Raw genomic sequence first — 23946 nt, forward strand, 5'->3', positions numbered from 1 at the left:
AGGTCCACCCATTTTTCCAGAAAGGCACAAGATCCTGGTCGATTGTGGGTACACATCATATAAGACGCAGGAGTCTTTAAGGGAGGAAAAGAAGATTTAGACCAGTTGGAAACCATCTCTGCCTTTAGATTCCTTAAAACAAACCGTGGGGAATGGGGTAATCCCACCATTGCCTAAAACCCAGGGAAATCACAGGTTTCTCCCCTTACAGACGGGAGGGTGACTTACCAAAGGAGCTTCAGCAAACAGAAAGCAAGTGTGCTGTCAGTAAAGTTGGACAGCTCAGAACCCAGAGCAGAGCCGGGATCCTAGAGACTGACCCAAGAAACTCCAAGGTCAGTGAGAGAAAACAGTGAGCACAAAGGGCTCAGTGGGGACTGACACCGGTTTTGCTCACAGGCCTCGGGGTCGCAAGGGGTCAGCGTCTAAGGAGCCCACCTCTGACACCACTGTGCACACAACCAAAAAAGACTGCCAACCCACAGCACTCGCACCCAACATGGAATGAGGCTCGGGGGTGTACTGTTCTAAAGCAGCTTCTATGGCGTGAGGGCGGCATTTACTCTCTGTAAGTGACTGGTTACAATGTTAGAATTTTCTTAAATGAAAGGGAATCGGCTAGTAGTTACCGCTTATCAATTTGGGGGAACTATTTTAGTTTTCCTTATGATTTTCAGAAGCATAAGCAAGGAGTGACCCAGGTCAAGTTAACCTCACTTGTCTTGCAAAATAAGCTAAATTAAGCTCTGCTTGTATGACTAACTGGTTTTGTCTGTTCAAAGCATTTTCAAGAATGGTCTCCGTTTGTGTTTGATTTTAACATGGAACTATCAGATGGGACATAAAATAGTACTACACAAGAAGAGAGAAAGAAGGGAGAAGTCAGACAACCTACAGAGATGTAATAACAGCATACAAAATTAAAATTTTTTGGAAGAACATGGCTTATTTTTTTAATGTACAATTCTAGCCTTATTACTGAGCTGTATAACACACATACAATAAAAAGTACAGAAGTATCCAGTTTGATGACTTGACAATTGTACATGCCTTTGTAAATGCCACCCCAACAAGATAGAGAACATCATCATCCTCTCAGAAAATTCCTCCCTGCCCCTTTCTGCTCCCCTGCTCTTCCCCATGTGATGCCCCCCCAGCCCACAGAAACCACGTTCTGACTTCCATCATCATAAATTAGGTTGGCCTTTTGGGGAGACATTTATCACAGTTTGTATGTGTACATCTTCTTTTGTTTAATGTAATTTTTTTTAGATTCATCCATACTGTTGTATTCTAATTTGTTCTTTATTTCTGAGTGGTATTCTACTCTGTGAATATACTTCCATTTATGTACTATTCCCCTGTTGATCGATATTTGGGTTTCCAGTTTCCGACTACAGTTAAGATTGTTGTGTGGGTCTTTCTGTGGATGTAGGTTTTCTTCTCTTGAATAAACCTACAGGGTTGGAATTCCTGGGTCACAGGGTAGTATATGTATAAGGTGTTGAACTCAAAGCAGTTGTACCCTCCTACAGTCCCCCTGGCTATGTGTGATGGTTCCAGTTCTCTCCACATCCTCTCCAAAGTCTGATGGTCTATTTGATTTGGGCCTTTCTAGGAGGTCTGAAGCTGTATCTCATTGGTACTTTTGTCAGTATAAAGCAGAGCTTCTCTTGATGTGCTCATTGACCATTCCTATATGTCCTTTTGTAAGGTGTCCATTTAAATGTCTTGCTCATTTCTTGGGCGCCTGGGTGGCTCAGTTGGTTAAGCGACTGCCTTCGGCTCAGGTCATGACCCTGGAGTCCCGGGATTGAGTCCCGCATCGGGCTCCCTGCTCAGCAGGGAGTCTGCTTCTCCCTCCGACCCTCTTCCCTCTCGTGCTCTCATTCTCTCTCTCTCAAATAAATAAAATCTTTAAAAAAAATAAATAAATGTCTTGCTCCTTTCTTGAGTTTGGAAGAGGTAAACAAATAAGTAACTGAATAAAAAGCATCAAAGGCTTTAGAGCACACAAAACGCTATCTGGTACACGTGGTGGGCAGGGAAACCAGGAAAGCTACAAGATCATTTCTAACACCTGGAGTGTTATAAGTGATCACTCTTGCTGAGTAGTATTCCATGGCAGGGATGGACCACGCTTTAGCAATCCCCAGCTCAAGGATACCTGGGTTGCTTCCAAATTTTGGCGATATGAATAAAGAGGCTATAAATATCTGACAGAGGTTTTTGTGTGAGCATATGTCAGTCTTTTAGTAATTTTCTAGAAGTCTGATTGCTGGCTCATATGGTAAGTGCATGTTTAACTTTATAAGAAACTACCAAATTGTTCTCCCAGAGGAATTGTACAATCCTGAACTCCCACTAGACTCGTATGAGGGTTGTCCCACATCCTCCCCAGCACGCGGTACTGTCAGAATTTTTTTTTATTTAAAGCCATTCAATGTGCAGTGGTATCTGTGGTTTTAATATGCATTAAGAAATGATTTTGAGTGTCTTTTTTTATCATAAGGGTACTCCTTAATCCCCATCACCTGTTTTCCCCACCCCCCAACCCCTCCCCTCTAGTAACCATCAGTTTGTTCTCTGTAGTTAAGAGTCTGTTGCTTCGGGGCGCCTGGGTGGCTCAGTTGGTTAAGCGACTGCCTTCGGCTCAGGTCATGATCCTGGAGTCCCGGGATCGAGTCCCACATCGGGCTCCCTGCTCAGCAGGAAGTCTGCTTCTCCCTCCGACCCTCTTCCCTCTTGTGCTCTCTGTCTCTCATTCTCTCCCTCTCAAATAAATAAATAAAATCTTTAAAAAAAAAAAAAAGAGTCTGTTGCTTCGTTTGTTTCTTCCCCCTTTGCTCCTTTGTTTTGTTTCTTAAATTCCACAAATCATGTGGCTTGACTTTTTTAAAATTCAGTAAATAAAAGACAAGAGGCACCTGATGAAATCTGGAGACTATGCAAATAACAGGGGTCCAGGGGGTAAAAAAAAAAAAAAAAAAAAAAAAGGGAAAAAGTAGTGGAGCGCCTGGCTGGCTCAGTTGGTGGAGGAGACTGGATCTCAGGGTTGTGAGTTCCAGCCCCATGTTGGATGTAGAGATTACTTTAAAACATCAAATTAAAAAAAAAAAAAACTGGTAGAAAAATGACTACAATTAAATAAAAGGAAATGTCTCTGCAGAAAATAGAAGAGAAGTCAGCAGGGTGAAAGGAGCAGGGGAGGAGGGTTTAGGGAATTATTATGTAGCGGGTACAGGGTTTACATTGGAGATGATGAAAATGCTGTGGGTATAAACAGTGACGGTGTTTATATATATCACCGCAAAGGTCTTTAACATCACTGAATTATACACTTACAAATGGTGAAAAATTATGTTATGTGTCTTTTACCACAATAAAAAAGATAATGTCTAGGGGCACTTGGGTGGCTCAGTTGGTTAAGCATCTGCCTTCGGCTCAGGTCATGATCTCAGGGTCCTGGGATCGAGCCCCGAGTTGGGCTCCCTGCTCCACGGGGAGCCTGCTTCTCCCTCTCCTCCCCACTCGTGTTCTCTCTTGCTATCTCTGTCTCTGTCTCTCTCAAATAAAATCTTCTTAAAAAAATAACGTCTAATAAACGTGTATATAAAACAAACAAAAAAAAAGGACATGTCTCCAGTTTGAAGATGTATAAAAACCAACCATATGCCAGGCAAACTAATTTAAAAACAAACAAAAAAAAGCCATGTACACCCAGGCATATTCTAATAAAATTTTTGAATTCCATGATAAAGGAAAAAAAAAACCCTCTAAGTTTCCAAACAGACATGTGGGTGTTTTTATCATTTGGTTTTAATATCTTTTTCACAGATTTGGCAAATTAGGGAAGAAGTTCTGTATACTCTGCCTGCCTTCTTGAAGCTGGATGCAATAGTACTTGTGGGTGTTTTTATCATTTGGTTTTAGTATCTTTTTCACAGATTTGGCAAATTAGGGAAGAAGTTCTGTATACTCTGCCTGCCTTCTTGAAGCTGGATGCAATAGTACTTCCAACTTTGATCTCCGTGAGGTGAGTAATTATTAAAATGAGACAGCAAGTCAAAGACATCAGCTGTTAACATTGTATTGCGGGGGTCACAATATAATTTATCATCAAACAGACACTTGAGAATAACACAAGGTACCATTAATAATTACATGAAGACAACAGGTGTCAACCTGGACATATGGTCGCGCTTAACTATTCAAACGGTTCATTGAATAACCTTTCAAGTTTCCACGCATTTTTAATCAAAGACCTGACATTTTTTTAAGGCCTTTTCTTTCTTATAATTATTTCAGATTCTTTATTTAGCAGTTTCGTAAACAAAAAGGAAAGAATCTATTTCTCTGCTGACATTAAACAGTAAGTCTATGTGTATTTAAATAGCATTTGGTTAAGAAAAATGAAACGGGTTTTTATGCCATGCTAGATATATGTCTGAAATGCCTAAAAATGAAAAACTCTTTATTAACACTTCATCTTATCTTATGAACACACCAGCTCCCTGAGAAAAGGGAGCCCCATTTTTCAAGATTTCTATACATCATAAAGAACACTGGACACTTAATAGTTATGATACAATAAAAAGCAAGTTATTTGGCATTTTAATCAAATAAAGAACGCTCTCTAGGGAGCATACTGAGGTCTTTTCAGGATTTTGAATCTTTGATTTTTAAGCTAAAATTCATGATGGACCTACTACACATTAATACACTGAACCACCTATTGTGCTAGGAGTGACACCAAGGATACACAGATTCACGCGTAGTGTTAGTCCTTGAGGTCTAAGTGTAAAGTGCTACATGTGGGATGCATGACTGATCCAAACGAAATACAGAGGGGTTTTTTTTTTGTAGGATTTATTTCTTTTAGAAAGCACACGCACACGCAGGCCCAAGTTGGGGGAGGGACAGCGGGAGAGACTCTCAAGCAGACTCCCCTCTGACCACAGAGCCCAAGGAGGAGCTCGATCTCATGACCCATGAGATCATGACCTGTGCAGAAACCAAGAGTTGGATGCTTAACCGACTAAGCCACCCAGGCGCCCCAACACAGAGTTTAAATGTTGCTGAAATGCGGAATGGTGAAGGGAAAGGTTTCTGAACTTTATTTAAAAAATAAATAAATAAAATGAGTAGTAATTCCAAGGGCAAAGAAGAAGGGGGAAATCCTTTTAAACAGAGAAAATCCCTCAAAGGTCTGTATTAGTTTTCTACTGCTGCATAACCAATTATACAAAATGATTGCTTTAAATCAACCCATGTAACTGGGCACACAGCTGTACAGAAGTCCAGGCACTGAGTGGGTGGGTCCTCTACTCAGGTGGAGCTGGCTACAGAGTACCTGAACACCACCAGGAGAGATGCTTGAGTTCATGGATGGGGTGGAGGGAGGGAAGGATTAAAGTATACACATCAACTATGAAGTAGTCTTACCGAAGTCACACCTGAATCTAAGTAGTGAAAAGTGGCACCTCCAAATTTTAATTCGCACTTCCAATTGTGAATGTGTGTCCCCTTCCTGGAAATGTCCTTTGACCACTACAACACAAGGGTTACAAGTATGAGCTCTCGAGTCAGACATTCTGGGCTCAAATCCTGGTTCTATCACTTACTGGCTAGTGACCTCACGGAAATTAATAAGCCTCCATGCCCCACATCCTCAGACACAAAAGAGGAATAATAATAATGATCTCATTAGGGAACTGTATGAATTAACTTAAAACATGCAGGACAGGATCTGGCATGCTCAGCAGACGTTACCTATTATTACTGGCCCCTACTTCTGATAGATCATGTATTGTTTTTACTAATTTGCAGGAGTTCTTAATATATGGGACCCACCATTTTCCTCCAATACAATCTCCCAAAGATCCTTAGGCAGCTGGTCCAAATGCTAGGAGCCACTCTACTAGAAGATATTTGGAAAGCACATTTTAGAAACCATCACCAAGGACTGAAATCTCTATTTTGACAGAGCTTACTACTAAGTATAGAATCTAAATAATTCTCCTAGTAAGAAATCTCTCAAGACCTTTTGTAAATTTAGGTGGCTAAGCCACTCTTTTAAAGTAGCTATTGAAACTCTCTCAAACAGTAAAGAACACTGATATGCATATGCCATATGATCCCAAGATTATAAAACCAAAGAAACGATTAATGTAGTCATTAACAGAGTCTTGGGCTTCCACGGACAATGGCAAACAATGACACGTGTCCCGCCACCTCCCTGTCCCGTGCCCAGGGCAGATCATGTGTCAGTCCCAGCTCTTTCCTGATAAGCTCACACAACACTCCTGATGGCTAGTCCCAATTCACCAGTGCAGACATTCTGGAAACCTATTTCCCATCCTGGTTCTAGTGCAGAAGTAGATCACAGTCAACTAGGACCCCAGAGGTACTTTTATAATTGGTGGAGGGATTGTGACCAGGAATTGGCCGGCCTCCTAGAGAGGAGTCAGGCAGTAAGGGTCAGCAGGGAACAGCGTGAAACAGCATCAGCCGGAACGCCAGCAATGAAAGATTTGTAGTAAATAAGCGGTAATACAGGCAAAGCCATGAAGGGTGGGGGAGCAGCATGCCAGCAAGAAAAATAATTGTGTGACACACAATCTGCAAGATCTCCATTATGTGTGTATGAAGTTATGAGGGGTATCTTCATCATGATGAAGAGAAAAAGTATGTTTCCAAATATTATGGACACCCTGTAAATTCCTCTGAGACTCAGAAATTCAGATAAACAAGCTGGCCAACTCATTGAGCTGGGGGTGGTTAAAAATCTATATTCCTGTAACAGAGGAAAGAATAGGCTTATACAAAGAGACAGCCAGAGTTCAGATGCTAAAAAAGCCTACCAAGATCTTAAAGATGGGAACTCAGAGACAAAACAGAAATCCAATTAACAGAAAGGGAGCGCAAGGTCCCAATGTTGGGAGTAGCCCTAGGGAATGAGGGCAGGTCTCAGCCTGTAAGTGACGGGCAATTAGCCCAAGGAGTGGTGAAAAAAGTCATGCAAGCTCAGGAACCACAGAGGCCAGAATTAAGGACTGAACCGACCCAACACCACACCCCCTCAACCAAGAAAAGAGCCCCTGCACTTACTATTGCAATGCAGTCAATCAATTCTAATAAATCAATTTCAGCTTCATTAAATGTGCTTATAATGTCTGTGGATTTTTAAATATACCTCTGTGATCCTACCAGGTGTGGTTTGCTTTAGTGGGATATATAAAACCATAGAACTTTAGCAGTTCAAGAGCCCTTAAAGATCATCTGCTTCAAAACCCCACTTTACTATTCAGGAAAGGGAGGGCCAGGAACATTATGACTGGCTAAGGGTCACAATTCTACATGGTAGCAAAGCTAACCTGAGGCCCCTGTATCCATTCAGCCTCATAGTTATTTCCTCTGTACCCTCCTTTCTGGTCACGTCTTTATCCAATAAGAAGAATGCCAGTTCTCTGCTTACCCAGCACAATTGTGACATGTAGGTGTGAACCGCCCCCAAAAAGGGAAACCTACCCAAAAGGCAACTATTTCCCTATGCTCCTATTATTCCTTCCATCTTAACATGGCAGCCAAGCTTGAGATGGGGGCAATTACTCTTCCAGGATAAAGTTTTCAACCTCAAGAACGCAGGCAAGAAAAGGACTGGTTATCTAATCATCAATAATACTACACTGCAGTCCTACGTGTGACCGCCCCCCAGTCACTCCCAAACCCCTCGATGGTATTAAAATGGGATGTTCAAATTCTTTCTTCTACAGCTCCTTAGACATAACACGCAGCTGGTGAGGATTCTCAGTTACGTCTTTATCCCATCAGCCAGCCGCCTCTAAGAAATGGTTCAAAGCAAACAAGTCCCATATCCTTTGTTTCAACAAAGACTTAACCCCACCCTACTGCCAAAGTGAGCACTTAAGTTGTTGGTTATGTCTTTTACGGACATAATACTGAGAATTATGGGCCTAGAGGTCACAGTCCAGGGCCAGAAGCCTAGATAACAGGTAACTTGAGGGAATCAATTTACCTGTCCACGCTTCAGTCAGCACACCTGTCAGACGGAGACACTACCAACCTCACAAAGTGGTTTTAATGAGATGTGGTATGTGAAGCATTTGGCACAGGACCTGGCACATGATAAATATCTGAATGTTGGCTGTCATTACAACTTCTAAATCAGTTAAAGGATCTTATATAGTTCTGTAAGCCAAAGAGCTGTACAGACAGCTTAAGGTTCTCTCGTCATTGTATTTCCATGTAATTACCAAACTGGTTTTGAGAGAAAGTTAAACTAGCAATAGAAACAGTTTGTAACCACGTAACTCAATCGCGAATCCTGCAGGTTAAGTCAAAACTGGAAAAAGCAGGTCTATCAAATTGATTTCATCAGAAGGTTAAGCCAGGTTTTCTGAGTCCCATGCTCTTGAAAGAGAATTAAGACCAGAATCTTTCCATTGATTTTATTATCCTGCAACATCCCAACGGAAAAATAAATGCATCCCTAAAAATAACCCAACCTGAACTGAAATAAATTAAAAATAATCACTCAGGATCAAAATAAAATATAACCATGAAGGCGTACATGTAGTTTCATCGACTAGCAGAACAAAGAAATATAAAAGAGCAAAAGAGAGCCTGATGGGGCCATATGATGGTCACCTCCCAGCAATGTTTTCCAGGCACAAGGGGAGTCTGGTATTCACCGACTGCAGGTCCCCACACTTTCCATTTGAAAGCTGCCACCATCTATTAACACTCAACCTAGGAAGACTACGTAGAGTGCCTCCATGAACCCCCCTCACCTGTGCTCACGCAGTGACAACAGGATACCCGCAATCTTTAAGGGGTTTTATAATCACTCAAATGGGAAAAGATGGTAACACTAACACAAAGACCTGAGAACATTAGAAAGCTGAAACAAGGGAAAGTCTGACCAAGTTTTTACACTCATGGTCCCAATCTGTGGTTGCTAACTTCTAGTGGAGCTGATGGACAAGTTTTTCAACTTTGCCCCTGAGAGAAGAGCTTTTTTTTTTTTTTTTTTTTTAGTAAGGAGCCCTGAAAAATCTAGTCACAGAACAACTCTCTCGGATTCTTTAAAACAGGCAATAATCTCAAGTGGACAATCTCTATTTCTCATGGGTTCAGAGTGGACGACACCCATTCTAAGTACTTCAGGAAGCATTAATCAGGACGTATGGCTCTTCGTGGTTGATCTTGGCAGGGAAGCCACACAGCCAAGCTGGCCACCCACCCCTAAGAGCTTCCCGGCCCAAACCATGTGAACTGCCAAGATTCAGTCATTAGTCAAGCCTGATAATAGAGGTGGGGACCGACAAAAAAAGGACCAGAAGACGATCCATGCGGGTGGCGAATGGAACACGTTTGTGTCTAGACAGATTTCAGACTGGGCACAGTCCAGAAACTAGACAGCAATGGGTTGAAACTGAAATAAAAAGTGAAGAAATGAAGACAATGGATTCAAGCCATTTTTCAAGAAGCTTTATTGTGAAGGGAGAGTGTGACCCCTCCAACACGGTGTGACCAGGGGGTATTTTGGGGAAAGGAGAAAAGGCATGGCTATGTATGCCCAGGAGAAACATCACAAACCAGGGGAGAAACTCAAAACACAGGAAAAACAAGTGATGGTTTCTCAAGAGATAGGAGGAAACAGGATCAAGAAAAGTGGGGGGGGGAGGCAAACTAATCTGGGTAGGACACCTTTCATTATCAAATGAAGAGTCAGAGTGGTGGGAATGTAAGCCTTGACCTTATTGGGTATTCCGCTTTGAAGAACCCCAAGCTTATCCATGATAGATTCGTCCCTCGTTAAGAATGATGCAAGATTCTCACCCCAGTCCTACTTGAGAAAAAAAACAGCGGGGAAAATGAGACTTCTTTATACAAAGATTTACTGAGTGCTTATGTGCTAGACACTGAAAATACAGAGATAAATATCACCATCAAGAGTTCACAATCTGGTAAGAGAGGGAGGATTATAAATAGCTCAAACAGTATGAAGGCTGCCTTGTTGCAAGCAAACGAGAGGCAGGACCCAGTCACAAGGAATGAAGAGTCAGCCTAGCATTGTCAAGGTGGACTGCAAGTCCCACGGTATTGTAATGACTTTAGAATTCTAGTCGAGTCTTAGCCATTAAGGGAGAGTTTATGCTTGGTCTTGTCTAAAACACAAACAAAAGACAGGTTTAAAAAAAAGATTAATCTAATAGCACATTTATCTTACACATGGTCCTGGAGATGGATACAGCACTCGTCAATTTCTCTCTGCCTCTTCGTGAGAAAAGAGCTGGGGAGCATTGCACAATAAAACAAAGGATGCTTTTAAGTCTTATCTTGATGGGAAATGAATCAATTTAATTAGACTTAGATTTAAGCAGACTTAAAGAAAGAAAAGTTTAACAGTTGCATTAAAGAATCTGTATTACACTTACACCTCGAGGCCGCTCTAAGCTTCCTTCGATTAAATTTAAGGAGGGTTTGGACTGAAGTGTCATCCCCCACACAATCTACAACCCCCTTTCTGTCCAGCCCCCACTATGAGGCCATCACAGAAATACCCTTAAATACGCGTCGCTATTCCAGGCACTACAGTTCAAGAGGGAACAAGGCAGAGTCAGTCTCTGACCTCGGTGGAACAGACATTCTAGATGAGGCCAGGTCACATATTTGGAACTACATATTCTAATTCAGAAATATCTTCATCTAGGGAGTGAATTTAATTCACAATCACATACTGCGGATTACTCCCTGTGCTAGGGATGCAGGAGTGGGGAGGAGCAGGGGGCTAGGGGAGCTCTGATGACCCCAGGAATCCCCTACATCTCCCCAGCCTCAGTAGAGGGCATGCTTATTCCTCTCCCGCCAAGACATTTTGGCCTGCAAATACCATTCTTAAATAGGGAGGAAGCGGTGCTTTTTCATGGAGAGCTAACAATTTTGCCAAAAGATATCCTTTATGCTCAGGGCACTGTCACCTAAAAAGTTTGAACAAAAATTCTAAAATGATTCTAAGGGTCTGGATAATTTAGCTTTCTTTGTATAGGATATATAATTCTGTAGACCTGCCCCCCTCAGGATTACTCAGGAACAACCACCAAAAAAAAAAAAAAAAAAAAAATTTCAAATATGTAAAATTCAAACACTATGTAATTTAAACTTAAGGCAAAATAAGGGAGGGGGGCGCAAAAGATGTAAGATGTATTTTTTTATTTTATTTAAACTAGGAACGAGGAATGTCCATCATCTGAATTGATGATCAGCTAAAAGCAACTAGCAAAGGCCTGCTGTGTGAGCTGATTCAGGCTCACAGCCTACAATAGAGAAAATCTCCTATCCTGGTCTGCCCAACATGCCTGTCACTCAAAGTCAGAAATATGACAAGGATTCCCCCCGTCTGGCCTCCTTCGTCCCAGCCAAAGCAGCAAGAAAATAATTTTAAAAATGTTACCAGATGATTAGGTAGTGTCTAAAAATCTCAAGAATATCAAGGGGGAGCGGGGGGGAGGGAAGTAGTAGAAAATAAAAATGTACAGAGAAGGTAGTCAAATACAAACGACCCTTTTGTAAACATGCCAAATTATATTAAACTGCGCTAATAATCACAATGCAAATTAGAAGAAGCTCTTTTTTTTTTTTTATTGTAAAGTCCCCCCCCCCCGCCCCCCGCCAAAGAAACCAATCCCCGGAGCAGGTACACACTTGGGAAATTGGGCCTCTCATACTTTCTCTCTCCTTTTATATTAATAATGCATTATGAGCAGGAAATCTTTATTTTTTTAAGATTTATTTATTCATAACTTTAGAGAGAGGGTGTGGTGTGCAGGGTGAGGAGGAGAGGGAGAGAATCGCAAGCAGACCACCCCCCCCCACTGAGCACCGAGCCCATCTCAAGCTCGATCCCAGGACCCATGAGATCGTGACCTGAGCCGAAATCAAGAGTCAGGCGCTCCACCAACCGAGCCACATAGGTGCCCCAGGAAATCTCTATTTTAAATCTAAAATAACGGATTTAAGGTACACTAAGTATTTTGTGGCCTGCTCCACCTGAGTACCAGGCCCTCAAATGCTGGTTTGGACAAACACTCACTGCTGCTAGGTGCTTTCAGTTCACTCGATGCCACCACACGTGCTAAAACCTTAGTGTCCTTAACCCCATGACCGGATATTAAATCACTGCCCTCAGTTTGTTCCTCCGTTCCTTCTTCTACTTCTGCTGCAGAACAGCTGGGCCAGATGGTTAACCCTCAGGTCACTAGGCTACTAGACAACAGGTTCTTAACCCAAGTGACATCAGAATCACCTGTAGAGCTCTGAAAAACACCAGCATCCAGGCCTCATTCTGGAACAATCAAACAAGAGCATGAAGTCTGTAGCCCAGGCATCTGAGCTTTTCATGCTCCCAGGTGATTCCATGCAAGGCTGAAAACCTCAACAGCAAATTCACCATCTGGGTTACAGGAAGGTGGAGAGGGCTGCTCCCCTCGACCCCCTGGGGCTGGGATGCAGGGGCTGGGGCATGATTCACACAAACATCATTGTTGCCTATACAGGTCATGGCATGAAAGTTCTCGGAAAGAACTGCCATAAATAATGGAAGCGATTATGTACCATAAGAGATCTGAGACACACTAGGTTGGGAAAAGGTTTTGTGCCTGGCAGGTGGACGTGAGGGGTAAGCAGGGATGGTCACTGAACGAAAAGGTCTATCAACTCCTTTAGCAAGATTCTCCTAAGCCAGTCTTGCAAACTTCCCTGTAGAAAATGCCTATAAGAATTTCTACAAACCCACCCGTTACCCCTCTGCTGTCTCTAGCTCTCTCAGCCTATTTGAGTGCAGCCACGGAGCGAGATGCCAGTTAAATCACATCACAAAGAGCCAGTCTAACCAGGGAAACCTAGGCTAGATACTGTACAGTTTAAAGGCAAAAAGTGGGGTTCCAGAAAGGGATCCAAGCATACAAGATTCGGATAAACTGGTCTTAATGGGCCAACAAGGGAGTCATGCCCAGAGATGATGATGACGATGATGATGATGATGATGATGATGATGATGGAGGACGAGGAGGAGGAGGAGAAAAGTACTGGCCAATATCCTTGATGAGCATATGTGCAAAAATCCTCAACAATTTCAGAATTAGCAAATTGAATTCAACAATTCGTTAAAAGGATCAGTCACCGGGCGCCTGGGTGGCTCAGTCGTTAAGCGTCTGCCTTCGGCTCAGGTCATGATCCCGGGCTCCTGGGATCGAGCCCCGCATCGGGCTCCCTGCTCAGCGGGAAGCCTGCTTCTCCCTCTCCCACTCCCCCTGCTTGTGTTCCTGCTCTCGCTGTCCCCATCTCTGTCAGATGAATAAATAAAATCTTTAAAAAAAAAAAAAATAAAAGGATCAGTCACCACAATCAAGTGCGATATTACAGGAATGAAAGGAGGGTTCAGTATCCATAAGATCAAGCAACACGTTGCATCACATTAACAAAATGATAAAAATCATGTTATCATCTCAGTAGATGCAAAAAAAGCATTTGCAAAGTACAACATCCATTCGTGATAAAAACTCTTAAGAAAGTGGGTTTAGTGGAACATACCTCACTATAATAGAGGCCATATATGACAAACCCACAGCTAACGTCATATGCAATGATGAACTGAAAGCTGTTCCTCTAAAATCAGGAACAAGGGGCACGTGGTGGCTCAGCCAGTTAAGCATCCAACTCTTGGTTTCAGCTCAGGTAATGATCTCAGGATTGTCAGATGGAGGCCCACATCAGGCTCTGTGCTCAGCAGGAAGTCTGCTTGAGATTCTCTCCTTCTCCCTCTCCCTCTGCCCCTCCCCAGCTCGTGCTCTCACACACGTGTGTGCACACTCTAAAATAAATCTTAAAAAAAAAAAACTACAAACTACACTTATCCTGATGCACAGTAATTTACAGAATTGTTGAATCACTATATTGTACACCTGAAACTAATGTAACACTGTATATTAATTATATTGGAATAAAATTAAAAAAACATACTACAAAACCATGGCAATCAAAACAGTATGATACTGACACAAAAATACACATAAATCAATGGAACAGAATAGAGAGCCCAGAAATAAACCCATGCTGATATGATCAATTAATCCACAACAAAGGTGGCAAAAATATACAATGGGGAAAAGACAGTCTTTTCAATAAACAGTGTTGGGAAAACTGGATGGCTACATGCAAAAGAATGAAACTGCACCACTTTCTTACACCACAAAGATAAACTCAAAATGGATGAAAAATCTAAATGTAAGACCTGAAACCATAAAACTCCTAAAACAAAGCATGGACAGCAATGTCTTGGAAAATGGCCTTAGTAACATTTTCCTGGATATGTCTCCCCAAAGGAAATAAAAGCAAAAATAAACTATTGGGACTAAATCAAACTAAAAAGCTTTTGTGCAGCAAAGGAAACCATCTACAAAGAGAAAAGGCACCCTAGTGAATGAGAGAAACACTTTCAAATTATATATCCAATAACAGGTTAATATCCAAAATATATAAAGAACTCACACAATTTAACACCAAAAAAAAACAAAAAAACAAAAAACCCAACCCTAACAATTCGATTAAAAATGAGCAGAGGACCTGAATAGGCATTTTTCCAAAAAAAGCGTACAGATGGCCAACACATGAAAAGATACTCAACATCACTAATCATCAGGGAAATGCAATCAGAACCACAATAAGACAGCACCTCGCACCTGTCAGAATGGCTAGTACAAAAGACAAGAAATAGTTAAGTGTTGGCAAGGATGTGGAGAAAAGAGAACCTCTGTGCACAGCTGGTAGGAATGTAAACTGGTGGAGACCTGTAAAGAGGCTGCTCAAAAAATTAAAAAGAGAAATACCATATGACCCATTAATTCCACTGCTGGGTATTTACCGAAAGAAAACAAAAACACAAATTCAGAAATATATATGCATCCGTATGTTTACTGCAGCATTATTTACAACACCCAAAACATGGAAGCAACTTAAGCATCCATTGACAGATGAATGGATAAAGATGTGGCGCGCGCGTGCGCGCGCATGTGTGTGTGTATCATAAAGTATTAATGAACCATAAGAAAGAATAAAATTTTGCCTTTTGCAACAACATGGATGGACCTACAGGGTATTACACTAAGTGAAACACAGAGAACGAATTGGTGGTTGCCAAAGGAGGGATGGATGAAAACAGGGAAGGGGATTAAGAGGTACAAACTTCCAGTTATAAAATGTTACAGAGATGAAAAGTACAGCATAGGGAATATAGTCAACAATACTGTCATGAGTTTGAATGGTGACAGATGGTAACTATACTTACTGTGCTGAGCAGTGCATAATGTATAAAATTGTCTAATCACTATGTTGTATACCTGAAACTAATATAATACTGTATATAAACTATGCATCAACTTTTTAAAAATACATCACTTCAGCAAATACCAAATACTTTCCCATTCCGTATCTCTTCAAAACAAGATCATTTCGGGCGCCTGGGTGGCTCAGTCGTTAAGCGTCTGCCTTCGGCTCAGGTCATGATCCCAGGTTCCTGGGATCGAGTCCCGCATCGGGCTCCCTGCTCCGCGGGAAACCTGCTTCTCCCTCTCCCACTCCCCCTGCTTGTGTTCCTGCTCTCGCTATCTCTGTCAAATAAATAAAATTTAAAAAAAAAAAAAAAGATCATTTCAAAGACTGTATGTTTTTCCTTTTCTTTCCTGGTTTTAACCTCAAGGAATCCTTTAAAACTTTCCCTTTTATTAAGGATTTATAAGATTACAGTTCATTGGGGAACACAATTTCTTCCTATACAGTTTACATTGTTTTCTTTGTATTTTTAAACCAATGAAATGAATAATGAAACCCAAATATTAGCTGCCGTAAGAGAATGGGGTAAATTAAAGTTGGATACTAGAACCATTAAAAAAAAAAAAAAAAAGAATGTCACTAGAGAACAGTAAATATCCAAAGTGGTTTCTGGTCTTTGGACAGACGCTGCTGGATGTGGAAAAGCACAGATTTAAGCCTGAGCTTGAAGTTTACAAAAAGGAAAAAGAAGACCAGAGTGTTCGGGGGCGGGAGGGAGGAGTGGGGGAGGGATTATTCTGAATAATTCTTAAACCAATCCCTTAAACTTTCCTTTTCTTTAGACCCTGGACAGGAGGAGGACCTGAGGGCAAGAAATGCTTCCCTGGGCGACAAGCCCAGTATCTGCCCTGTGCTCAGCTTGGTACTAAAAGAACGTGCCTTCTGTGAGATGCCCTCTACATCTGGGTAGAGTGGGCCCCACCGACTCCGACATGCAGGTGATTCCCTTACTAGACACGCAAAATTTCTGAAAAGTTTAGTCATGAAGAAAAAAGAAAAAAAAAAAAAAGGAAAGAAAAGAAACCCCAGCTTGGGAGACCATGCTCACTTTTTTTTTTTTTTTTAAGATTTTATTTATTTGACAGAGAGAGACACAGCGAGAGAGGGAACACAAGCAGGGAGAGTGGGAGAGGGAGAAGCAGGCCTCCCGCGGAGCAGGGAGCGCAACGCAGGGCTCGACGCCAGGACCCGGGGACCATGACCTGAGCCGAAGGCAGACGCTTTAACCCACTGAGCCCCCCGGGCCCCCCCCCCCCATGCTTACTTTCTTTAAAACTCCCTCCTCAGACTGAAATCATCTGCATTTGAACAGAAATGCAAGCTACACCACACATAAAGCATTAAAATTACATTAAGTTTTAAAATAAATTTAGTTGGGCAATAATTAAAACCTCATTGAGCAAGTAGACATCTATCACGTCCTTATCTTTGCAAAAACTGACTTAATAAGCTACTAAAATTTAAAGGTCTCTGTATCCTAATTTTTGTCTGTTTACGATAAAAATGTTGACACAACAATAAACGAGTGTATTCTCTGGATTTGAGATTCCTCCAGAGGAATACAGCCAATATAGAAAACAATGGCTTTCAGACATGCAGCAAAATAGGAAAAAAAAAAAAAAATCACTGATGACATTAAAACGTTGCACTGTCATTTTCTGACTTACTTTCAGAGCTTTTACTTTTGTTTTTGGGGGGTTTTTGTCCGTTAAAACCATCTTTACAGGCTCCTGGGCAAAGCAGCTGAACTGGAGCAAGGATCTCCAAACGCTCCTGCATTCTTTTGTTCCTGGTATTTTAATTTCTGGTTTATTGCCAAACCTACCAACTTCTCTCATACACTCCTGATGATGCTGGAGCACTCCAAGCAGGCAAGAAGCAACAAGATTCACAGGCTGGGTCATGTAACACCTTCTCACCATGTTGGAAAAAAAAAAAAAAAAACCTTAAGATTTGCATTCATGGACCAAATGCCTCAGTTGCCCAAAATTCTTCAATATTTCTGAGCAACTTGCCACCACACTGTCTCATGTGCGGTCACCACACACATAAGATCACTTACTTCAAATGTAAACAGGGGCACGTGGGTGGCTTAGCAGGTTAAGCGGCCAACTCTTGATTTCAGCTCCGGTCAGGATCTCAGAGTCCTGGGATGGAGCCCCGCACTGAGCTCCACCCTTAGTGGGAGTCTGCTTGAGATATTCTCTCTCTCCCTCTTTTTGCTCCCCCCGCCACTCTGTCCCTACTCAAGCACATGCACTCACTGTCTCTAAAATAAATAAGTCTTGGGATGCCTGGGTGGCTCAGTCGTTAAGTGTCTGCCTTCCGCTCAGGTCAGGATCCCAAGGTCCTGGGATCGAGCCCCGCATCGGGCTCCCTGCTCCAAGGGGAGCCTGCTTCTCCCTCTCCCACTCCCCCTGCTCGTGTTCCCTCTCTCACTGTGTCTCTCTCTGTCAAATAAATAAATAAAACCTTTAAAAATAATTAATCTTTTTAAAAAAAAGTATAACTGTAAAACAGATTTGACATACCCTATGGCCGTACAATGCTGACCTAAATAAATAATTGCCGAAATAGGGTAAAAATCTGAATTCACATCCCTCTTTCATCCCCGCACGTCTTTTATCCCACCATACGGTATTATCTTTGTTAGCATGACTCTTATCAATAAGGAACAACTATGTTCTCACCCATACTCTCACTGGACTAAGGTTTCCCAGTCCTTGCCTTCAAGGGTATGTGCTTTAGGAGAGGAATATCAAGTGTCACATAAAGTGACATGGCAACACAGATAGCGAGCACTACTTGGGCTCAGAGAAGGGATGGATCAAAAGCCAGAAGGTGAGAGAAAAACTCGCAGGAGTTGAGCTGGATTGTGAAAACCCCAGAATTTACCAGGACAGGGATTCCAGGCAAGACTGACAGACTAACCCGAAGACATACAGGAAACCAAGTCCAAACTCTGCTCGGGGGACAATGAGAGGCACACTTAGATTAAGCAGCAACTTTGTGTGCAGGACTGATCCTTAGATGAAAGAATCATGTCTTCTTTTTCTCCCTGAACAGCCCTAGCACTCAGCACAGGGCCTACAGTATTCAGAGTGCCTCAACCGATGGGCAGGGAAAGAAAACAGAATTTGTACTGGCAGTATTGGGAGATGAGGCCACAGAGGTATGGAAGACTTTGAATTCAAAGATAAAAACCTAACCCTGGACCCATAAGAATTCAGGCTACAGCTCGCACCTCTCCCTCTACTGCACTCCCCTGGCCAAGAAGCAGCCAGGCCAATCCCAACTAGTCACACCTCGGGGCTGAAAGCGGCTGGAGAAAGAACTGAGCTGACCATCTGTGTCCCTTCGAATCTGATCACAAGGCAGAAGTGAACACAAGTCCACCTTGCTGGGGCTTCTCACGCGTGCTCACTTCTCCCAGTTTCCAGAAGGACCTCCTCACTCCTGTTTCTCCTCCCTCTCCACACTGCCTGCTGCCCCTTCCTCCCTCACCCTGCGTACCGTCTTCTTTGGGAAAATAAAAGCAATGGGGCAGGAACTCCCACTTCAACCCATCCGCACTCCCAATGTGCTCCTGCCTCATGACCACCTTCTCTCCTAACACGGGGATGAAACGTGCCTTCTGCCAGGAGGACCTGATGCACCTGTGCGTGGCTTCCACCCCATCTCACCTTCCAGCATTCATTTCTCCCACTCCCAAGTTACTCCCCAGTTTACTCCGATGCGCTCTCATTGTCTTTCCCTAAGAACCCTTCCTTCATACCAAAATTCTTCGTCATCTAGATGCTACTACCACCATCCTCCCTCCCTCCGACTCCCTTCAAGCCGCCCCAACCTGCCCTCATGGCCTCCGGTCCACAGAGGGCGCCAAAGCGCCAGGCTGGCCAAGCCAGTGCCCAGCAACTCAGCTTTCTGGGTCCCTGATCTCTCAGCATCTCTCAACTGGGGCACCCATTGCTTCCTTCAAACCTGAACGTGCCTTGGTCTCTACGACCACGTACTCCCCTCTGTGTCCCCCACCCCACCAGCTGCGCCTTCTCAGGCTCCTTTACTGCTCCCTGGAGCTTCTGCCTGAGCCACCTTCTCCTCCCACCTGCACATACTCCCCCAACCGAACTCCACCACACCTGCGCTGTAAAAACCCGGTACAGTCCACCGGCTCCGAACACCACCTCTCCGCTAGAGTAGAACCACTCCGTCCGCACCGCTACCTGGAACTCCGGAAGGCCAGCGCTCAAGCCAGTCTTTCCTTTCCCTCAGGCCAAGCTCAAGTCCGAAATTCTCCAGGAAAACAGAAAATCTCCCAGCGCCTCCATAGCCCCACTGATCTCCCCTCTTTTCAGGCTTCCTAAAGCATTTAAACAGTCGGCAGTACAGGATTTATTACTTAATTACACACATTTGCAATTGTTCCCTAAATGCTGCTTTCGTGCAAAACTTTTCTTCCAACTAGGTTTAGTTTTCTAAACAATACAAGCATTCCCTTTTGTCTACCTGACACTGAGCTGGGTGCCCTGGTTGATGTCTGATTATCAGTTTTTTTATTTTGTTTTTTTTTTTTAAGATTTTATTTATTTGAAAGAGAGAGCGAGTAGAAGCAGGGGAAGCGGCAGGCAGAGGGAGAAACAGGCTCCCTGCTGAGCCGGAAGCCCGATGCGGGGCTCAATTCCAGGACCCTGAGATCATGACTGGAGCGGAAGGCAGACGCTTAACCGACTGAGCCACCCAGGCACCCCCTGATCATCAGGTCTTTGATGGCAAAAACAAGCATAACGTTTTACAAAGTAAAAACCAAAACTCACACACTATTTTACTTTGTTGAACGGTCTGAGAAAAAAATATGGACTTTGTCCCTAAGTTACTTGGCAAATCGTAAATTAAAAAAAAAAAAAAACCATTTACCTAGAATCACTATGTAACATTATGAAAAAAAAATCTGAAAATCAGGGCTAAGTTTGTAAAACTTTCTATCACGGAAGTCCTAATTTTTAAAACTTAAAATATTGAGCAGCATTTCAAATAAAACACAAGAATAGAGTAACATATTTCCAACAAAAATACTGAAAAGTTAAATTTTTATTCAATTTGGATGTAAATAATAGGGCAGAATTAAAGAATTTAATTCTTTAATACAAAAGACTACATGATACAGGAAACAAGATTGGTCAAGCTGAGGATTTCTGCTGGACCTCTCCATAAACACAGCTACATAAGAAAATAAGTGTTTTTCACTAAGGTAGCTGAAGGGTCCAAGCTCTTGGCTATGCTGAAGTCCAGTTCACCCACTAGATAGAAATTACCTTATCTTCCATTGTTTAAAAAGAAAAAGAAAAGAAAAAGAAAAAGAAAAATTCTATCCCATCAATTTTCCTTGCCACAGCCACATCACAGCTCAGCTGAACATGGCTGGCCATACCTAAGGGATTAAAACTCAAACCAGAGAGACTGCCTGTCCTTGACCTGGCCCTTACAGGCTCCTCTCTGACCACTCCAGGCAGTGGACACTTGCCCTTGACATCTAGCAACATCAACTGCACAGAACAGCAACACTGACCATCCCCCTCATTTCTTCCCCCTCGACCCATCCACTCACTATTTGGTTCACAATTACCCATCTCATCCTTCTTGAATTGGCTCAGGATCCTCAGAACCTGGATCCCACCAACTATGTCCCAAAGAGACTCTGGATGCCCTCCTGAGTTCCTTTTGCTACATGTGCACCCCAATATTAGAGCATTCACCATACTGTTCTGGATTCACGAATATTTCTCTCCCAAAACTTGTAAGTTCCTGAAGAAAGACCTTGTTTTATTCAAATTCTGTAGTGAGTTGAACAGTATGCCCCCAAAAGGGGTCCAAAGTTCTCACCCCTGGTTACCTCTGCAAGTGACCTTATTTGGAAATAGGGTCTTTGCAGATGTAATTAAGTTACGCATCCTTAGATGAGATCATCCTGGGCTTTGGATCAACCCTAAACTCAATGACTGGTGTCCTTATAAGAGAAAGAACAGTATCTGAAATACAGAGACAAAGGGGAAAGAAGCAACCTTGAGGCAAAGGCAGAGATGGCACTAGGGTGCCACAATCCAAGGCAGGTCAGAAACTGAAGGCCCTCTGGAGAAAGCAAGGTTCAAATCAAAAGAACTTGATTTTCCAAGTTCTGGCTTCCAGAGTTGTGAGAAAAGAAATTTGTTGTTTTATGCCACCAAATGTGTGGTAATTTGCCACACCCTCAGAAAATTAACACCTAGTCTAAACCTCAATGTGCTGCCTACTACCCAGGAAACACACATACACACACATGCACACACACAACTCTTGAACTAAGAAGGAAGATGAAGGCGGGGGGAAAGATAAGAAAGAATCTGAACTGTACAGCAGGAATCTGGGACATGGACCCTGCCGCTCAATTTCTATGGGAACTTGGGCAAGTCACCTATCTGCCATGACTCTGATTTATTCCCTAGTAAAATGAGGGGACTGGCCCAGAAGACCCTCTACCAGGTCCGATATACCTTCACCCACCTTAATCCAGAACATCAGCTGATCCTTATATCAATTCTAAATTCTTCCCACTCACTAAATTCTAATTTTATTTTCATCTAAAGGTTTCAGGTGCAAAAAATATTGGATTAATATGACATTTCAAAGGCACTTATATTTTAATCAGCTCATGAAAAATTCACTGGAACAGTTTAATACTATTTAGTAATAGTTTAATACGCTGAACAGTGATTTTCTATGATACCACCTAAAAATCTGCAAAGCAAAAACAATTTACAAATAGCCAATTTAATACTGCTGAAACCTGACATTCTGAAAAACTCGACCTAAACTTGAATCAGCTGGAGCGCCACTGATCCAGAACCCAGTGAATGGTGACTAATTTCCGCAAAGTTATAAAGGGATATACATCTCCAACACTGGGGTTTTCTCTACTTGACTCAAAACTGTAATTAAAGGTCCCATACCCGAAACTTCCACTTCAAAGAATCTGGCTAAGAAATAAATAAATACAGCTGCTGCCACTACCAAATGGTCAAGCGTCAGTAAAGAAGTCCAACAAAAACTATTTTACCCATTTTCATCCCTCCACAGACAGAAACACATACGGTTTTCCTGTGTTAAACCTTTCGTAATTCAAACAAATGGAAATGGGAGAACAAAGACGTAATGAGATTTATACTTCTCCTACCCATACATTCTCCTTAATTTGGGTTAAATTCAAAACCATATTTTAAGCTTTTCATAGGTCATGCTGCTCCCCTTGCCTTCATGTTTTTATAGTGGTAGCCTTGATTTTTCTTTACGAAACCAACGGAAAGAACACAGAGGGGCAGAGGGGCTCATATTTCAGTTCGACAAAATATCCATTTGAAACACTTAAACTTTGCCAAACCAATTCATCGTTCAGAAAATAAAATCAAGATTCCAAGTGTCCGGCTAAAATGGGCAGAACCAAACCTGCAAAACTAGACCGTGACTCTGAGCACAAATGTAGTCACAAGACCAAAAACTTTTCCTTCCAGGTGGGAAACTCAACTCAATATCTAGTCCCATGGAAGATGGAAGCCTCAACAAACCCAGTTTTCAATCCCAAAGTTCTCGGGCTTTTAAATATGAGTGCTCAAGCACATGAAAACCAGGCTGGAAGGTGCACGACTCACCTCGAATGTATTTCTCGCCCTTAATAACAACTCCATTTTATTTATTTTTTTTTTATTTTTTTGGAGGCTAACAACTCCATTTTAAACGGTGCTCTTGTACTGTGATAAAACTAAGAGAGCGAAAGGCAAGGAGAGTCTGGGGTTTTGGAATTACACACACAGCCAGCCATTCCAAGTCCCGATGTTGTTTGGTATTCGGCAAACTATTCTTGCAAACTGCACGGCAGTGTAAGTTAATGTGCATAGAAGCTGAAGGACCGGCGCTCCTACGGAGCACTGTGTTTTCTGGAAGCCCAAGCACGGAATAAACGAGCGACAACTCGGCGGACTGCATGTTTACTTGCATCCTCACGTGGCACCGCGCAACCACAGAAGCGCTGCGCCGGGACTGCGCGGGGCGCGCGGGGGAACCCGAAAACTTTTTACTTTGCAAACTAGCGGAACTGGAAAGCGGCTCCGGGGCAGATTCACTTGCCTTCCCCGAGACGCGCCCTTGCCAAGTTAACCACCCCAGCACCACCCCTGCCAGCAGCTTCACTCACACAAAGGCGCGTGGGTGCCGGCAGGACCCCTCTCCAAAGTTGCGCGGACAGAAAGCGGCGCAACGAGAAGGCGCCCCAGGGAGGGACCCGGCGCGAGGGCTACTCACAGGGTGACCGTGCGGTTGGGCAGCGTGTCGGGGGGCAAGACCTGCGCGAGCTCCAGGCTGCTGCACACCACCTTGCCCTCGGCGGCGCCCGCCGCCCTGCCGGCCCCTCGGGGCCGCCCGTCGTGCTTGCAGCCGGCGGGCAGCGCCGCGGCGCCGCCGCCGCCGCCTCCGCCTCCCAGCAGCGCCAGCAGCGCGAGCGGCAGC

At 43.1% G+C, this 23946-nt stretch overlaps 1 protein-coding gene across 1 annotated transcript in view; it reads right to left on the bottom strand.

Annotated features, from left to right (window-relative positions):
- Positions 1–23946, bottom strand: part of ADGRA3 (adhesion G protein-coupled receptor A3) — a 125108-nt gene that overhangs the window by 99661 nt on the left and 1501 nt on the right. The window contains exon 3 of the mRNA XM_025887523.2: positions 23743–23941. Within this exon, the coding sequence (XP_025743308.1) occupies positions 23743–23941 (199 nt within the window). The remainder of the gene's footprint in view (positions 1–23742; positions 23942–23946) is intronic.

This window comes from Callorhinus ursinus, unplaced genomic scaffold (assembly GCF_003265705.2).
Source record: "Callorhinus ursinus isolate GAN/ISIS: 27379988/994484 unplaced genomic scaffold, GSC_fseal_2.0 scaffold4, whole genome shotgun sequence".
Classification (NCBI taxonomy): domain Eukaryota; kingdom Metazoa; phylum Chordata; class Mammalia; order Carnivora; family Otariidae; genus Callorhinus; species Callorhinus ursinus.